The following is an 18218-nucleotide window of genomic DNA, read 5'->3' as shown; positions in this document are numbered from 1 at the left end:
AGCACTGATCGTGTTTCACAGCATTTGACTGGCACTCTGTTCAAAAGCCTGGAACTAAGACTATCTACACACACCAACATGGACGTCCCTCAGGATGTCCAACGGAAGACGACCGTCCATCTCGATATGCTTCCTTCTTTTTTTTTGTTTGTTTTGTTTTCTATTCGCCTGATCGCAGAGGTGGTCAAATGCTTCCAGCAAAGTGGTTAAAAGTGTTACACAATTTTATCCACAACCAAATAATAATAATAATAATAATAATTAAAATAATAACAAAAAAAAAGAAAAAAAAAAAAAAAACACATGTTAGTATTTTACAAATATTTAAAAAAGTAAACCTTTATCTATAGGCAATTTTTTAAAATATATTCCATCAAAAATAGTCTGACAAATTTCAACAGTAGAAAAGAAAAAGTAGAAACAACAGAAGGTCTGAAGCGAGGTGTGGACAGTGGGGGGAGGGGGGGGGGGGGGGGGGGGAGGGGGGTGACAGGAGGAGGCCGACGCCCCCGCCGGCGTTTCAAACCATGCGACGGCGCTACGACGACCAGCGGAGGTCGACGCCGCTCCTCGTCCCGCCAGCGCCGCTCGGCTTTGGCAAAACTTTTGAGTGTCGGATGTTGGTGGTGCTGAGAGCCCAGAGCTCCGCGTGGAGGGGGCGGAGCCAGCCGTGGGGGGGCGGGGTTTCACACAGCACGGCGGCAGCCTCAGATCACAAAGGAAGACTTGTGTCGGAAATCCCCCTGCACGCACACACACACACACACACACACACACACACACACACACACACACACACACACACACACACACACACACACACACACACACACACACACACACACACACACACAGAGATAAAGTTTACATCAGTATGATATATTTGATAGTTTTCCCTTCCAACAGCTGTTTAGAATATCAATAAAATACCAATGTGCATGAAACCATATAGTATTAAATACTGCAACATATCATTGTTATATAAAATAGCATCATATATCATTTAATTATCCTACAGTACTGTTTCATACTTTACTAGAGTGGTGTATTGGTTGGTACACTGTTTCTCACTATATAGTAAATAAATTTACTAAAACATAACATGTATTTTATCTTCTCATACTTCATATCAGATTAAATCGTCCATCATTTTATAAGAACAAACCATAATGTGTTATCATATAGTTTAATGACTGTGTTCTACAATAATCATATTATACTCTATAATAACATGTCGCATCATATAATAACAGATGGTATTTTATCATATCATACAGTATTTTGTAGTATCACGTCATATTGTACCATAATCATGTGTCATTTGAGATTGTATCATATCATGCAGTATCTTTTTGTGGTATATTGTATAATTTCTACTGCAGTGGAACATTCTGTATCATATTGTACATTAAAGTATAATATCAGGTAGTCGTAAATAAATAAATAAAAATAAATCTATATTACTGTGTTGTGGTGTTACTGCGTGTTACTGCATGTTACTGCATCCTGGCCTTGCGGTCCAGCAGGTTCCGGTCTACTCACCTCGTCCTCTGTTCTCACGTAGTCCACACCGTCTCCCTTGGCTGGGACTTTGTAGCTGCAGGACAGAGAGGACAGTGAGGACAGTGTGGACAGGTAGGACAGTGATGACATGGAGGACAGGGACCACAGTGAGGACAGATAGGACAGTGAGGACAGGGACCACAGTGAGGACAGATAGGACAGGGAGGACAGTGGTGACATGGAGGACAGTGAGGACAGTGGTGACATGGAGGACAGTGACCACAGTGAGGACAGATATGACAGGGAGGGAGCAGCAGAGCAGAGACAACCTGGAGGAAGCATGGAGTCTTACTTGTTCCCCGTCTGCTTCTGGCTGGAGAAGTATCCCTGCTTGTAGGCGCAGCAGATCCCCACCGTGATGCAGAGCAGCACCGCCGCCACCACCAGGACGCCCAGAGCGATGCCCACCACGTCCAGGTCGTCTGTGGAGACACGGGAAGCCGTCAACACCCCGACGACACACTCCACCAGCAGGTGGCGCCGTCTGCCGCTTCACTCACAGACTTCCATCTGCTGCGGTGCACACTCGGCGTGTCCCGCGTCGTTCTTCGCTCGGCAGAAGTATTCCCCTGCGTCTTCTTTTCTCACCGCGATGAACTTCTGCAGAGACAGAGAGACAGAGAGAGACAGAGAGAGAGACAGACAGAGAGAGAGAGAGACACAGAGACACAGAGAGAGACAGCGAGAGAGAGACACAGAGAGACAGAGAGAGACAGAACCAGAGAGACAGACAGAGAGAGAGACAGAGAGTGAGAGGGAGAGAGACAAAGACAGAGACAGAGAGAGAGAGACACAGAGAGACAGAACCAGAGAGACAGAGAGACATAGAGAGAGACAGCGAGAGAGAGACACAGAGAGACAGAGAGAGAGAGAGAGACAGAGAGAGAGAGGGAGAGAGACAAAGACAGAGACACAGAGAGAGAGACACAAGAGAGAGACAGAGAGAGGGACACAGAGAGAGAGACAGAGAGAACCAGGGCTCAGTGAACGCTGCTGAAACTTCTAGATAAGAACACAAAGTGAATACTACTACTGAGTATTCACTCAGATCGTCTCACAACGTTTGGATGAGAATCTTTCTAATATATAAACTGAGGACGTCTTCATCGATCTGGAGGAGAAGCGGCTCCAGTTCTTCAGTCACACATGAACTCCTGCCAAAGTACGAGAGGAGGTCGAGCGACGTTCCTGCCAGAAGCTCCACTGCTGAGCGAGAGAACCAAGACAGCAGAACACGAGTTCCACCGCCGAACCACAACGAGTCAACGGACGAATCCTCAACCACTCGTTTGGTTCAGCATCATTGATTTGAAGGATTTCAAAGTATATTTGACACAAAAACATGCTTCTTTATTAAGGTCGACCACATGGTGTATTTTAGTGTCTCTGATTTGGCAAACAGAGGATTTGTGGATGAGGAGTGAATGAGGAGTGAGTGAGGAGTGAATGAGGAGTGAGTGAGGAGTGGATGAGGAGTGAATGAGGAGTGAGTGAGGAGTGGATGAGGAGTGGATGAGGAGTGAGTGAGGAGTGGATGAGGAGTGAATGAGGAGTGAGTGAGGAGTGGATGAGGAGTGAATGAGGAGTGGATGAGGAGTGAATGAGGAGTGAATGAGGAGTGAGTGAGGAGTGAATGAGGAGTGAGTGAGGAGTGAATGAGGAGTGAATGAGGAGTGAATGAGGAGTGAGTGAGGAGTGAATGAGGAGTGAATGAGGAGTGAGTGAGGAGTGAATGAGGAGTGAATGAGGAGTGAATGAGGAGTGGATGAGGAGTGAATGAGGAGTGAGTGAGGAGTGGATGAGGAGTGGATGAGGAGTGAATGAGGAGTGAGTGAGGAGTGGATGAGGAGTGAATGAGGAGTGGATGAGGAGTGAATGAGGAGTGAGTGAGGAGTGAATGAGGAGTGAATGAGGAGTGAGTGAGGAGTGAATGAGGAGTGAATGAGGAGTGAATGAGGAGTGAATGAGGAGTGGATGAGGAAGTTCAAACTGTCTCGACCAGAGGTCTCCAACCCGGTCCTGCAGGGCTCCTGTCCTGCATGTTTTAGTTCCTCCCTGCTTCAGCAGACCTGAATCTAATGATGATGTCATCACCAAGGTAGTGAAAAGGCCCAATAACGAGCCCCTCATTGCGATGAGGTGTGTTGGAACTGGGAGGAGCTAAACCTGCAGGACAGGGACCCTGGAGGACAGGGACCCTGGAGGACCAGGGTTGGACACCCCTGGTCTGGAGGCTGTTGGGGTGATAAAGAGAGAAACTGGCGGCGACAAGATGACGTCAGACTGTGTGAATGTGAGGCGATGATGATGATGATGATGATGAAGAGAGGTCCAGCTGAGTATTATTGGAGGAATGTGCAGACCCCCCCCCCCCAAATGTGGTTGCGTGCAGACTGACCAGCGTCCCCGTCTCGGCGCTGAGCGTGTAGGAGGAGTTGTAGAACTTGGGGCTGGTCTTGGGGTCGTCGGGGATCTCCTCCCGGTTCTTGAACCACTGGTACTGCGACTTGGGGAAGCCCTCCTCCTCCACGCAGCTCAGCTCCGCCGACTTCCCGAAAGGCACCGACTTCGGGACGCTGCATTTCGGCACCACCGGTTTCACTGCGGCGACAGAAAACACGACAGTCACACCGAGTCATGGTGCTCTGAAAAGAAGCATGGCGGTGACAAACCAGAGCCCCCCCCCCCCCCCCCCCCCCCAACCCGCGGTGATTGACGGCCGCCGGCTCCCGGGCCTGACAGCACAGGACCCAAAGTGAGTCTGAGGCTGGAGCCAGAAATCTCCGGCTTTCTTTAGCCCTGCGAGCCGGGGCAGATGCAGTTTCAGAGGTTTCCTCTTATAGCCGCTACACGCCTCTGCAGCTGGGCAGGTCCGCTCACAACACATCCTCACATGTACGCCAACGGGCTGGAGCGACCTACAACACGGTCTCATCTTACAGCGGCCAACGTGTGAATCACCACCACAGGACAAATCGCCTTTGAGGGCAGAATAATGGCTGGTGAGCCTCAAACACAGGAATGAACCAGCAAAGGCAGAAAAAACTAACTTCTTCGCTGGAGGTTCACTTCTCAGATTCACGTTTAAATTAATGAAACCTTCTACAAGACACTGGATGGGATCGGTTTGAGTTCCTTCTTTAGTTCCTCCAAATATCTTCAAACATCTACAGCCAAAGAAAAACACCTTTCATCACTATATATGTTGGCTCAATTATTTCATGGCAAATAAAACTCATTGAAGTTAATATTTCAGTGTTTTTCACACAAATTCCTCCTTTTGCTTTTAAGTTTGAGTGAAAAATGAAGTGAAAGGAAGAAAAGCTGCTTCCTGTCGTTGGTCTGCAGCCTGTTGGTCACTCAGGATGTCCAGCAAATCTCAAACACTTGAAGAATTCATCTCAGCTCCATGTTTCAGTTGATCCCAGAGTCGTCGTCTCTGCTTCACTATATTGTTTTTATACGTCTGTAAGCCTGTTTGGTTTCTATGTGTGGGACGACGGAGGGAAATTATTCAAAGAAAGCTGGTGAAAATTCAAGAAATAGTTTTTTAACATTATTATGCATGGTCATGTCCAAATAAATAAATTAGGAAATAAATAAACAAATAAAAATAATTAAATAAAATTAAATAAAACTGAATAAAATAAAACTGAATAAAATAAAACTGAATAAAACAAAATAAAACAAAACAAAACAAAACAAAATAAAGTAAAATAAAATAAAATAAAATAAAATAAAATAAACGACAAAAAGAAGAAACAGCAGCGTATAATTATTCCATCCATCTGTCTTCGACACCCCTTCATCCTGTTCAGGGTCGCGGGGCGCTGGAGCTGATCCCAGTGTACTACAGGTGAGGACAGGATACACCTGGACAGGTCGCCAGTCCGTCACAGGACAAACACACACACTCACATTCACACCCAGAGGCACAATGAGGATCACCAATTAACCTCACGTGGATGTTTTTTGACTGTGGGAGGAAACCAGAGTACCTGGAGGAAACACACACACACACACACACACACACACACACACACACACACACACACACACACACACACACACACACACACACACACACTGGGAGAACATGCAGACTCCACACAAAGGCGCCGGCGTGTATTTATATCTTACTGTATAATAAACTATACGGAGTCTGTCGTCAGTAATAGTAAAGAAATGCTGGTCATGCTAACTGACCAGGTGGTAATCATCTGACCAATCTGTGTCTTACCTCTAACGACCAGATCAATCACGATCTCGTCGAATGACTTCTGGTCGTCGGCAGCGGTGACCTCGCAGCGGTACTTGGCCGTGTCGGACCTCGTGGCGTTGGTTATCAGTAACGTTGCGGGTTCTCTGATGGTTGCTCGGTTCTCCAGGTCGCCTGCGAGGAGAACATGTGATCAGCACGACCTCGAGGACGTGCCTTGTGTGTGTGTGTGTGTGTGTGTGTGTGTGTGTGTGTGTGTGTGTGTGTGTGTGTGTGTGTGTGTGTGTGTGTGTGTGTGTTGCTGGGGTTGGTCCTACCTGAGATCTTCTTGTCAAAGTACACGTAACTCGGGCCCTCGCTCGTTATTTTCTTCCATTCGATCCTGGGGTTGGTCGTGGAAATGGACTCGATCAAACACGATAACTCGATCCCTGCGGGGAGGAAGAGGAAGGCAGCAAATTAATTCAAGCCTGATGACAGTTTGGGTATTTTTTTGTGTGTGTGGGGATTTATTCATGAGCACTTACTGTCAAACTCATCCGTCCACGGTGAGTCATTGCTTGTTCTCAGCACCACGGCGAACACGCCGAAGTAGCCTGCAAAAAAACAACAAACAAAAAAAACCAGCATAAGACTCTGCGGAGCACAAATTATTCCCGATGATCTCACGCTATATGTACAGTACCAGCTGACATCCAGCCACGCCGGGATTGTTTTAACATTCTCCTTGGGCATGTCTGCAATGCCTCCGCTCTCCTTAGATTTCACAAACACAATTCAGACAAACAGGAAATCCAGTTCCACGAGGCGGCGACGCCCCCAACACGCAGACGCTGTTCGGCCTCGTTCTGTTACCGTCCGTCTTCCATTTCTAGTTGGTTAAATGATTGTGTGTGTGTGGGAGTATGTGTGTGTGTGTGGGTGTATGTGTGTGTGGGTGTGTGTGGGAGTATGTGGGATCAGGGTGGGGGAGTTGTTTCTATGCACAGTAGATAATTGTGCAGGGAGGCATGTGCCCTTTTCAGGGCAAGCTCACCATGGCAGTAGTTCAACTGCCTGCCGAGCCCTCTCTCTCCCTCTCTCTCTCTCCCTCCCTCTCTGGCTCTCCCTCTCTCCCTCTCTCTCTCTCTCTCTCTCTCTCTGTCTCTCTCTCTCTCTCTCTCTGGGCCTGATGCTCCCGCCCATGTGGGACTAATGGTGCAAAAGCACCCCAGAACGATCTGAGGGGTAGGGCCTTGGGTGGCGGCGCTGTTGAATCATTGTGACAGCCTGTGGTCGACAAACAAACCCGTGCAAAGTCACTTCCACTTGAATGTTAACGAAGGAGCACGCTCATCAACACTCGCAGAGACATGGAAACAGTCATGGATGCAGCGGTCACACACAATCTATTTTCATGAAATGTATTCTTACACATCGGCAGGATTGTGCTTTCACATGCTGGAATATTCAGTTTACTCGATTTAGACAACGTAGTGTAATGATTTGGCCAGGAGTGCCATTGTGTAGGAGAGGATTATACCATCAGTGTAATCTGAAGCATGATCAAATGTTTCCAGCAGAATTAGAAGGTGAAGGGTTGTTGGCTTAAGATGCCTGGATCAAACTACTGGACGGTATCTGTGTGTCTTTATATCGGGGGCAGCTGTTATCTTTGGGTTCAATCCCACATCTCAACCCGACCAAATGTCCAAATGTCCTTGAGCAAGACACTGAACCTCAAACTGTTTCCCACAGATGCTGATCGCCTCGCATGTGAAGTGCTTCAAGAGTGAAGAAGCAGTAAAAACACAAGTGACATATTTGAGATTAATTTATCACTCATTGCAAATCTGAATTGAGGCCTCAGTAAATATATTTGATCATGTCGCAGAGTCTCTGTTCAGGTTCTTTTCTACTGGTACCAGTACCTTTGGTCTCTAATGGTCCCGCTGAACATGAGATCAACGGTCTTCTTGCCAGGTGAGGCAGATCATGAGGGAACATTCCTATCTGACTCTGGACAGTATGGATCTTGAGGCTACGGCCGAAATATATTTTTCAACAGTTCCAGACGGCCTGGTTTATGAGTTATGACCCAACTGACCGTCTTTAACTAATCAATGGAGGCCCTAATAATGGAATGACCGATTCCCTGGTGTCACTAATTGAGGAACTTTTCTGTCAGTTGATCAACTCAGTGGATATTTACATTTTGGACCGATCCATTTATTGACCATAAAGACATGTTGTTCCCACAATCTCAGGATGACCAACAATATTTAGTTGTTTTGTTCGATGTTGAAGCCCCCTCCCATCCGCCCCCTGCACGTTGCACACAGTCGGTACAGTCCGACACTAATCGTCCGTGGAAGGGGCTTGGGGGCCTCTCTTTCAAACAAAGCAACGCAATCCGGGATAAGCCGACCTCTGCCAACTGTCTTGGTGTCCAGCAGAGGGTAGGGGTCACCTGCTAAAGCAGACGAGGTGAGCTGATTAGCCCACGGTCTCTCTGGAGATCATAACAAGACGACAGCTTGTTTTTAGCCGGCGCTGACAGAGACAACATAGCAGGGACGTCAGGAGAAGGTCACACCCTCGTCTGACAATGACCGCCGGTCACTTTGTTAACCGGAAAGCCTGAGCTCGCTCTTCATATGGCCATTCTAGCACCTGCAGGAGGTTCAATTATTACAGAGACAAACAGTTTTTTTTATGACGTCAGTAATTGTGCTAGAGGGCTGACACTCTGCAGCTGGTAGCAGAGGACGCACCAATAAGGGACGGGGAGTCACTCAAACTCAGGAATGTAAAATAACTACAATACTGAGTAGATTGTGGAGATGTGCACTACGTTTACGCTAAACAGTTAAATGTCGGCCGCCGGTGTTTTCTTCAAGTGTTAAAGTCTTCAGGACGTTTGTGTATCGAGACAAAATGCTCGGGTCTGGAGGGCTGCACGGAGCAAAGCGCTTCTTTATTCCCCAGCATTTAAAATTCAATATTGTTGCTGAAGGCTTCGTTTAAAAGATGTATGTTAGTCTGCACAACATGTCTGGTACAACGTGGGAAATGCTGGTCAGCTATAATAAATTCACATTTAATTCTAATTATGTTCCAGTTAAAAGGAACATCTCCAGTAGAAACACAGTTTAACCCAGAGAATCCTGCTGTTTCCACCGGCGCCGGCTCTGCCGGGCTGCACCAGCTTCAGGTGTGATAAGCCCGATAAGTCTGACTGCAAATCCTCTCTGGGAGTGAGTGTTGGCTTTTAACTTATCCACTTTGGAATATTCACCTTGCCGTCTTTCGTCAGCTCCTCTTGAGCCGAGAAGCTTCAGTCCGATAACCAGAAGACGCTCCTTCCTCCAGCTGACCTTCAAATGGAGCTGAGCTTTCGTCTACATTCGACTGCTGAAGGACTCCGCTATCTGTTGGTTCAGACTTTTTCTTTATTTTAAGGGGAAGCTGCAGTTAAAGCAGCAGCGAGCCGAGCATGAATTTTTAAATAAATAAAATGCTGAATATTTGATTCAGCTCTGCATGCATGTTGAGATTAATCTTATTTGGTGGTGTGCCAAAGCAGCGAACACAACAAAGTTGTGTCCCAGGTGGGACGGAGTTATCTCCAAACACAAAACTTCTTCACAACATAAAAAAAAAGAGGTTTATTTCGAAGTGGGAACTTCAAGACAGAGACGAGGAAAGAGGATGAGGAACGTGACCGTCAGATCCAGCGGAACACCGTCACCTGTTTAGCTTTTCCTTTGCAGAGGCGGAGATCCAGGGAGTGTTTGAATCTGGCAGCATTAAAAAGCCACGGAGAAAGAAATCTCACGTTTCAACCTCCGTGGTTACCGAGCGCCGCTCACGCAGCCGCTTCCCTCTCATACCACAACAAGTCGTGATGTTGTGACTGAGAGTTGAGCTTTCGCGGGCACCGGGAACGACGACTGGGTTTACTCAAAGCCGCAGGTACCTTCAATGGCCTCTTAATTCACGTGCGTACTATGTCTGCTGTTCCTGACAAAAAGCCCGTCGGCGTGAGGCTTGTCGGCGCTAACTGCAGGCTTTGAGTTTCAGATGCACTCCGTGCACCGTGCAACTTAATACCCAATCTAACGGGGCGAGTATGCCGAGAGTCCAAAATATCAGCCGGGGGGGGGGGGGGGGGTGGAAACATCACCCAGAGCCGACGATAAATTACTCCAGGTGACTAACTCAGTCCAATAAAATGCAGCAGTCAGTTTCATGTTGGTGCTGACGGAGCTAATGGATCCCCCCCCCCCCCTCCGCTCCTCCCTAATTCGGACAGTATTAGTGCAGATTAGGTGACTAAGTGAGCTTGACGTAGAGACAAAAAGCTTCAGCGGTCCGCTGCGGAAAAAAACGCTGTCCAGGAAAACATGTTAAACCTTCTCAACTCAAAACCAGCGGCCTCTCATCTCCGCCTCGGCGCGACCGACTCAGCAGTCAGGATTTCTAGCATCTTTCTCTGGTACTTTACTAACACGATCACTGCTTTTTTTACTGCTTGACAATGGTTTCACACGTCTAAGGCGTCTAAACGTGCTTTTAGGACCACACATCGAAAAAAATAGAACTTTTTCTGTATTCCTCACAGATCAGCCATAACATTACAACCACCCCCCCACGTGAAACAATCTGCTGTGTTTTCTGACTTGAGCTGCACGATACGGCTTCAACGTGAAATGTGCAGGTATGTTGTGGAGCGAACGTGACAAACATTATTTAGGCTCTTCCTGCACCAAATGTCAACCAGACGCCATGTTTGTTCGAGGCTCTGCAGCGTGCGGGTGCATGGAAACGTAATCTATCGCAGGTCAGTCAGTGTTTAGCGAGATGTACTCTACGGGTTAGTATCACGATAAGTTATAGTTAAAATCAATCAAGTGTAAATAGATGATGCAGCCTCGATCTCGAGCTTTGACCGTTCTTCTGTCTTTTCAGATCGGACGCCGCCGACCAGCCGTCAGAGCGTGAGCTGCTTTTTATAGATCCTGAGCGCCACAGACTGAGAAACCCCACAAGAGCTGCAGCTCAAACAACACTTTTAACTTTATCTGTGGGTGAGCTCAGCTTTTCTAGAGATAGGAGGAGGAGAAAGGTGACTGACTTCCTGTGCAGCAGCATCAGCGTGTGTGGAAGTCGCCGCCTCATGTCACAAGTAATAAAATCAATCAAGTGTGAAATAAGTAAATTTTTGCACGTGTTAATAACTGGTATCTTCCAAGGGAAGGAAGTGGCACCGATGTTTTAGACCCGGCTCCGCCTCTCCGTCCGTTCAGCACAGGTTGCATCTTTCCCGCGGAGAATCAGGAAGTGCTGAGTGTGTGTTCTGAGAGCGGCGTTCCCCATCGCTCCTCCAGTGTGTCTGACACATCCTTCCCTCATCACAGCAAAAACTCCTCCCGTCTGGTCCTGCTCTCCTCGGATGGCTCCGGTGTGTGTGTGTGTGTGTGTGTGTGTGTGTGTGTGTGTGTGTGTGTGTGTGTGTGTGTGTGTGTGTGTGTGTGTGTGTGTGTGTGTGTGTGTGTGTGTGTGTGTGTGTCAGAGGGCTGTGATGTGCATGATTAGCTCTTAAACCGTGCAGGTGCTCAGTGACCTACATATGCCATCCTTTTTTCCTTTTTTCCTCCTTGGTCGGACGCAGCTGTGTGAGATCCGGCAATCTGCAAATCTGCATCAAAGTTTTTTTTTTTTTTTTTTTTTTTTAATCTTCTTGCTGCCTCCACAACGGGTGCAGGGTTTTCTCTCTAATCTTGGTGTAATGCCCTCGTAAACCCCCCTGGTTTTACATCACTGAATAATACAATAGGCGAAGGGAGCTGGGTATTCCTTTAATGCATGCAACTGCCTAATGAAGCCCTCCTTGTTATGATTGTTTTGTTTTTTCTGCTCTTCCCTCCTGGGAGGCTGCGCTTGTTTCCTGTGAAGGAATCCAGCAAGGTGAGGCCGCGATCATAAATAGAAAAGGTTTAATTAAGCAGCCCGAGAAATTCCCCGTGGACCAGCTCCCCCCCCCCCCCCCCCCGTGGAGAATATTCCCACGCCCCGTTGGAAGCTCAGACATCATAACACACACACACACACACACACACACACGATCAACAGTTGCTATCTGGAAACTCTTGACGTTCTTGAGATGCACGGAGCCTCTCAGTTGTCTGACGGACCACCGGTGAATATTCTCCAACGCCGAGAGCAGAAAAGTTGGGATGGAGAGAGATTATTCAGAACAATATGACCGCCTGCCTGCTGTGAGAAAATTAGATAAGACACCCCAGTGGAGAGGTAGTTTTTCTCACAGTAGCGTTCTCATTACAGAAATTCTGTATATTGAAGAAAAGTGCAATAAGAATTGTTCAGGTTAGTGTTTCGGGAGCACACTAATTCATTATTTTTACATGCAAAAACTTTAAAATTCACTGATCTGGTCGAGTTCAAAACCATGAAATATTGTACAAAGCAAAGAATAACTCATGACCAGGGAATATCTAGAAAATGTTCAGTGAAACAATAAGCAGATATGATTTTAGAGGAAAGCTCAATTTCAACACTCACTACCCTGAAAATAAATCAGGAATGGAGGTAAAAGAAAAATATCAAATATAATTCAGTTTAAAAATGTTCAGGCGATCAGGAGACCAAATCCAGAGTCGCTCCCTACAGCAGCCGATCATGAGACCTCTGAAGGTGTTCTGGTTTACCTGCAACCAACAAGTCCTGGAATTTCTCCACGAGCATCAACGAGCTGCTTCACCTCCGTTCAACAGTTTCCAGATAAAGACCGAAGTGTGATGAATTCACAACGGCAACATTCAAAAACACGAAAAGAAAACAAAACGTGTGTTTAATAGATTTTTTCGATTGACAGAGCGAATCATTCAACGCCTGGTGTCACAGGCAGAAATCAGAAGCAACAAAATCAAAATGAAAAACAACAAACGTTCCTCTTCTTAAAACGCTGCGACAAGACAAGACAATAAAGCGTCCACTTAAGTGGATTTATCACAAATCATAAAGTTATTACAGAGACATCCTGCAGCCTCACGACTGACCACGTCACACCAGGATCGTGTCACTAGAGACTCTGACCAGAGCCTTTACTTCTCATCACGTAGAACGTTTCCATTCATCGGCTTCTAACTCCTCAACTTTGAGCACAAAAACATAAAGACATGATCTTGGCACAACGCCAACAGTGTCCTCCGTACGTTTGCCTCCAAAAGAAGTTTAATTTATCCATAAACATTATTTTACCTGCCTGTTGCACATCAACAACCACAAGCTGTTGTTTTCCATCTTTTTGGCTTCGTACAACTTCTCCAGTGTCTTAAACCTCCTGTGACACAAGCATGAAATAGAAAACAGGCACATGATTATTCCAGAGTCCAGAACCGCCTCACTTTCCTGCATTTCTTCCTGGAACAGTGTGAACGTGCCTCCAGAAGCGGATCAGTTCATTTCCTTCAGGTCATACCAATAAAACCTCCGTGACACATCACCCAGTGACATCTCCAAGGCCGCCCCCCCCCCCCCCCCGTGATAGTTTTTTTTTTTTAAACAGTGGATGAAGATGACAGCGGCGGGGATATACTGGATGTGTCACACGGATCCGGTGCAACATTAAACTCAACCTTTCTATCAGCATGTGAACCCAAACACACGTGTAGAGCTCAGATATGAGGACATAAAGTCCGCGCTACATGGCTAATGTTACATAAATAACACGGCCTCCACCCCCAGCGCCACCCCCCCCCCCCCCCCCCCCCCCCCACCTCCACCTCCCCGACACACACACCCAGCACCTTGTTCCAATTTAAATGGAGGTAAACAAGCAGGCCGAGGAAGCAAACAACAACATGGCAGCTGTAGAGAAAAACAAGAGGGACACACACACACACACACACACACACACACACACACACACACACACACACACACACACACACACACACACACACACACACACACACACACACACACACACACACACACACAGCTCAACAAATGCACCTGGAATTTCATTTCTTCATGTTTCTTCTGAACTACAACACCGAGGCTGATTTACTAAGATCCTCTATAAAACAGGACAGATTACCTTCTCAGGTCGCAGGATGATGATTTACTAATAATAACACCAACAGGAGCATTTAAATAAGGATTTTTGTTCCGTTTACACGAGCTAAGTTGGAAAATGAAAGACCACAGCAGGAAATGCCAACGTAAAACGCCGTTGTAACGTCACCCTCCAGGTGCTTCTCTCTCTCCGAGCCATATCCTCCTCCTCCTCTTTATTTTGGGATTCCTTTCCAAACTCATCACAACGCCGAGGCTCCGTTCGTGTGTTTATTTTGGACGTGTTACTGTTCTGCGACTGCGCATTTCGCAACACGCGATTGCGTAACCCACGCCGGCTGCGAGCCAGCGTGTGTCGGTTCACTCTGCAGAAGTGATCATTTACATTCGTCTGGTGCAGTGCGACACGCTGCGACCACCAAACACCGTTTAGTTTCCTTCCAGTGACTGAATGAGTCCCACCCCAAGATGACGTGTTGATGGAAAAGCAACAAAAGCCCCCCCCCCCCCAAAGAAAATCTATCTATCTAGTCGATGAACAGTCACAAAATCACTAAATCTAAATTTGAGCTACGACACAGAAAAAATCAGCAAATAAAAGTCCTGATGATCCAGTTGGCAAAACGTCTCTCACCATAATAACGTCAACATCTCTGCTGATTTGCACTTTTTGATGAGCAGTAAAAATAGATTCTATAATAACAAACTAAATAGTTTTCAAAGGCAATAAATCACATCAATCAGAAGAAACTTCTCCAAATTCATGAAAAAAAAGGCAATAAATCAAAAGTTTTTTTTAAAGAATCTGTTGGACTCCTCAGCGTGTCCTCATCGGCTTCCATCGTGTTTGCAACATCATGCTTGCTTCTCACAATCACACAAACTCAAAAAGCTTAAAAACTCTCTTATTTTATTCATAACAAAAAAAAAAAAAAAAAGAAGCTAATTTTAACTTTTATTTTTATTTTAATTTTAATTTTAGGACGTCTCTACATCAGTTTTTATTAAACATAAAATAAACTCACAGATTTTTTTCAAAATGAGATTTTTACGAAGCATCAGAGCAGTTAATTAAAAAAAAGAAGTTCATTTACAGGCGTGTGATTCCCTGTGAAAGTGTTGAAAAGCAGCTCTCGCAGGAGGTTTGATGAGCTCAGATTGTTGCCCCTTCGGTGGGGTAAATAAAAGCCCCTCTCGGGGTCACTGCACGGAGACTCGCCCGTCGTCGTCGGGTAAGTGTCCGGTGGGGATTCTCTCTCAGCAGCTTTTAAGGGGTGTAAATGTTCCTGCTCTGCCATAAACTAGGTTACTGTTTCTGGCTCCGCGCACATGACCGCCGAGGTTTGTGGCGGCGGCGCAAGAAAAGTTCAGCCGGAGCCGCGAGCACAAGGCGATCAAAGAGGGAGAGGGGCATTTCCCAAAATGTTTCCCGACTCAAGCGATGACAAGATGCAGAAAATACCCAAACAACAGAGAAGCGCTGAAGACTGGAGTCTGACCGGCGCTAAAATATGAACACTTCAGCAACACGACGTGGAGGAGAGAAAATAATATAAATCAGATGAAGGTCAAGCATCCGGCTGAAAAATCTAAACTATAAACAAATACTGAGAATAGAGAACAAAGAATTAAAGACAACATACAGATAATACTGACAAAATATAAGGACTAGAGGTAAAATATTGAGATTATAGATAAAATATCAACAGAGAAAATAACTTTGATAATGTGGAGAAAACATCAGGAGCATAAACTAAATCTGGAGAACGTGGATGAAATATTGACTGAATAGATGAAACAGGGACTTTATAATTATCCTATCGAAAGGAAAAACTACATTTCAGCCCAAAATAGGAAGAGAAGAAACCAAAGTCAAGAAATTGGAAGAGATAGTGTCGAGATTACAGAGTAAACTTAAGACGTTCAGGATAAAACCCAAGTAACGACATTGAGAATTGGTAATATAATAAAAAGAGATTGAGGAAAAGAAAATGGAATGTTGATTCTGGACCAAATGTTCCTAAATATATAATAATGCAGAGAAAAAGACGAACTGGAAATAAATCAAAATTGAAAGATCATTCAAGAAAAATACTTTAAAAGTCAAGAAAAGTAAAAAAAACCTGAGTGAATCTGAATTGTGACAAATTGTGGGATTGAAGATAATCAGTGGAGAATCAGAGTTTCCAGAGAAACGCCAGTGTGAGTATGTGGATTGTGGGTATTTGAACCTGAGCTCTCAGCGGAGGCTGGAAGTTGAACGTTTGTGAAGCTCTGCTCGCTTTTACCCCGAGGAGATGCTAATTTCCATTTGATAACAGTCTGCCATGTCAGCTGGGACACAAAGCCCGACAAATTAATTCATAAGAGCATCGCATATTACCATAAGCTTCTTTCTGAGAGACGATTACAGCAGATCGCAGACCAAGCGAGCTCCGCTGCTCCCGTTCCCATAGCGATGCTCAAGATATTTCCATAGAAACCACTTCCCCCGTCACCGATGACCAGCGGGCGGCAGGTTTCCACCTGTTTCCAGCCCCCGGGGGGGGGCAAACGGAGCCCCGCAGGCCGCGAGCTGAGAGCAGGGGTCACGGTGACCTGGGTGGTGGTGGTGGTGGTGGTGGTTCAAGGGGACAGACTGACTCACAAACACACTGACTTTCACTGCTGCAGCTCAAACGAGCAGATCCTGCAGGTCACAGCTGCTTCAGGTCCTAGTTTCAGGCAGCGAGCCGTCCAGCCGTCATTTGGACGATCAATTTTCGTAAAAGACGGCCGAAATAATAGTGGACGTTTTGCTCAAAGCTTCTAAAATATGTTTATAATGATCATCAATCCTTGTCACCGTCTAATTTTGTCTGAATTTTATCATCTTTTTTCACTGAAATATAGCGAATTATCGTCTCGTGTACACAACTCGCAACTGACTTCCTGTTTGGTATTACGCCCACTAACAAGCAACGTGATTGGTCAATTGATACCATGTGGTTTATACGTTTTGAAAGGCGGCTTCTGATTGGTTCGTATTTCTGTGAGTCATCCTGGTGCGTTCAAATGCTGAAGCAGAGAAGAGGAATTTCCTTTCCATAATGCTGAATAATTATATATATGAGGAATCCACACAGGTGGTATTAATTATATGGACCTATGATCTATTTCATTATTTACTTCCAAAATGAAATGAGAAAAGGAAATGTATTACTTTGGTATCACTGGTGTCCTGGGTAACTCCATGGATTTTTAAGGGCTAAAATAAGCCTTGGCTTCAGCCTGAATTCATTTCGGCTACAGAAATTGAAATTGTATTTTTCCGCATTATCAAATGTGACTGTAAAACATGAGAGGAAGGATTCTCAATCAGCCCTGTTAGTTAATCCTCTGATCCGCCGGGGAAATCTCTTTCTATAGGCTGCACAAAAAAAGACCCTTTTTTCCAATCTAAACTAAATAAAACGAAGCAATCGAAGTGTATTAACCACGTCTCCTGCGGGATTCTGGGAGCGGCGCCCACGCAGGACACGACAAAAATGTCCACGACTGTCTTCAAAAAAGCCGACGAGGTTAAAACAAAGACAGGTCACACAAAAGTGTCAGATGGTCCTTCAGCTGCTGAGCAAATGTCAGCACGTTTCAAGCACATAAATGGCCGAACCCTGAGCAACACGTCTGGGTAGCCGCAGCTAACGGCCCATGCATGTCAAATATGCAGCTATATTAAACCCACATATAAATGTATTACATGCTGAACATGGGCGGAGTGGGTCCGTCCAATTCAAGGTTGGTCTGTGGTATTTGGGTCACGGTCTGATAGGTACCCCCCCCCCCTCCCTGCTCTGCCCGTTGGCTCTCTGCTGGAGCTGATCAACATGGATTACAGAAGGAAAGTCATGGGATCGATAGTAGAACCGGGCTGTGGCTGAGCTCCGTCTGCTGAACGTGAAGTGAGTTACCAGCATCTGAACCTTCACTAAATAACACGACAATAAGCTGCAGGGGCCAGAAATAGAAATTCAACATTTTCAGAAAGTTAAAAACCTACTGTGAACTTCAAAATCACCAATACTTCCAATTCGAAGTAGCTTATATTTTGATCTTATACTATTTTTGAATTTTATTTCGGCAGACGTCAGAAAACAAAAGAGAACAAACAAAACTCAATCGTCCAACTAATCAGCCCAGAGGTGAAGGTTGAAGCATTAAAGCTTATTCACGCCTCCGTCATCACAAAAAACTAAACAAGGCTCCCCAGATTATGTCACAACTTTCTTAAAAACTAATAGTACTATTTTTACAATACACATTCAATATATACTATAAGCAAGTTTATATATACAGTTTATACATACGAACACAT

At 45.7% G+C, this 18218-nt stretch overlaps 1 protein-coding gene across 1 annotated transcript in view; it reads right to left on the bottom strand.

Moving 5' to 3' along the window:
• Positions 1-476: 476 nt before the first annotated feature.
• LOC308121700 (junctional adhesion molecule 3B-like) overlaps positions 477-18218 on the bottom strand; it is a 45742-nt gene continuing 28000 nt past the window's right edge. The window contains exons 2-9 of the mRNA XM_080483106.1: positions 6310-6378; positions 6100-6213; positions 5804-5956; positions 3962-4164; positions 2064-2163; positions 1856-1985; positions 1543-1597; positions 477-743 (exon numbers count right to left, since the gene is read on the bottom strand). Coding sequence (XP_080339232.1) covers positions 708-743; positions 1543-1597; positions 1856-1985; positions 2064-2163; positions 3962-4164; positions 5804-5956; positions 6100-6213; positions 6310-6378 — 860 coding nt within the window. The 3' untranslated portion in view covers positions 477-707. The remainder of the gene's footprint in view (positions 744-1542; positions 1598-1855; positions 1986-2063; positions 2164-3961; positions 4165-5803; positions 5957-6099; positions 6214-6309; positions 6379-18218) is intronic.

This window comes from Lipophrys pholis (assembly GCF_963383615.2).
Source record: "Lipophrys pholis genome assembly, chromosome: 16".
Classification (NCBI taxonomy): Eukaryota; Metazoa; Chordata; class Actinopteri; order Blenniiformes; family Blenniidae; genus Lipophrys; species Lipophrys pholis.
This window is presented reverse-complemented; position numbering and strand designations above follow the sequence as displayed.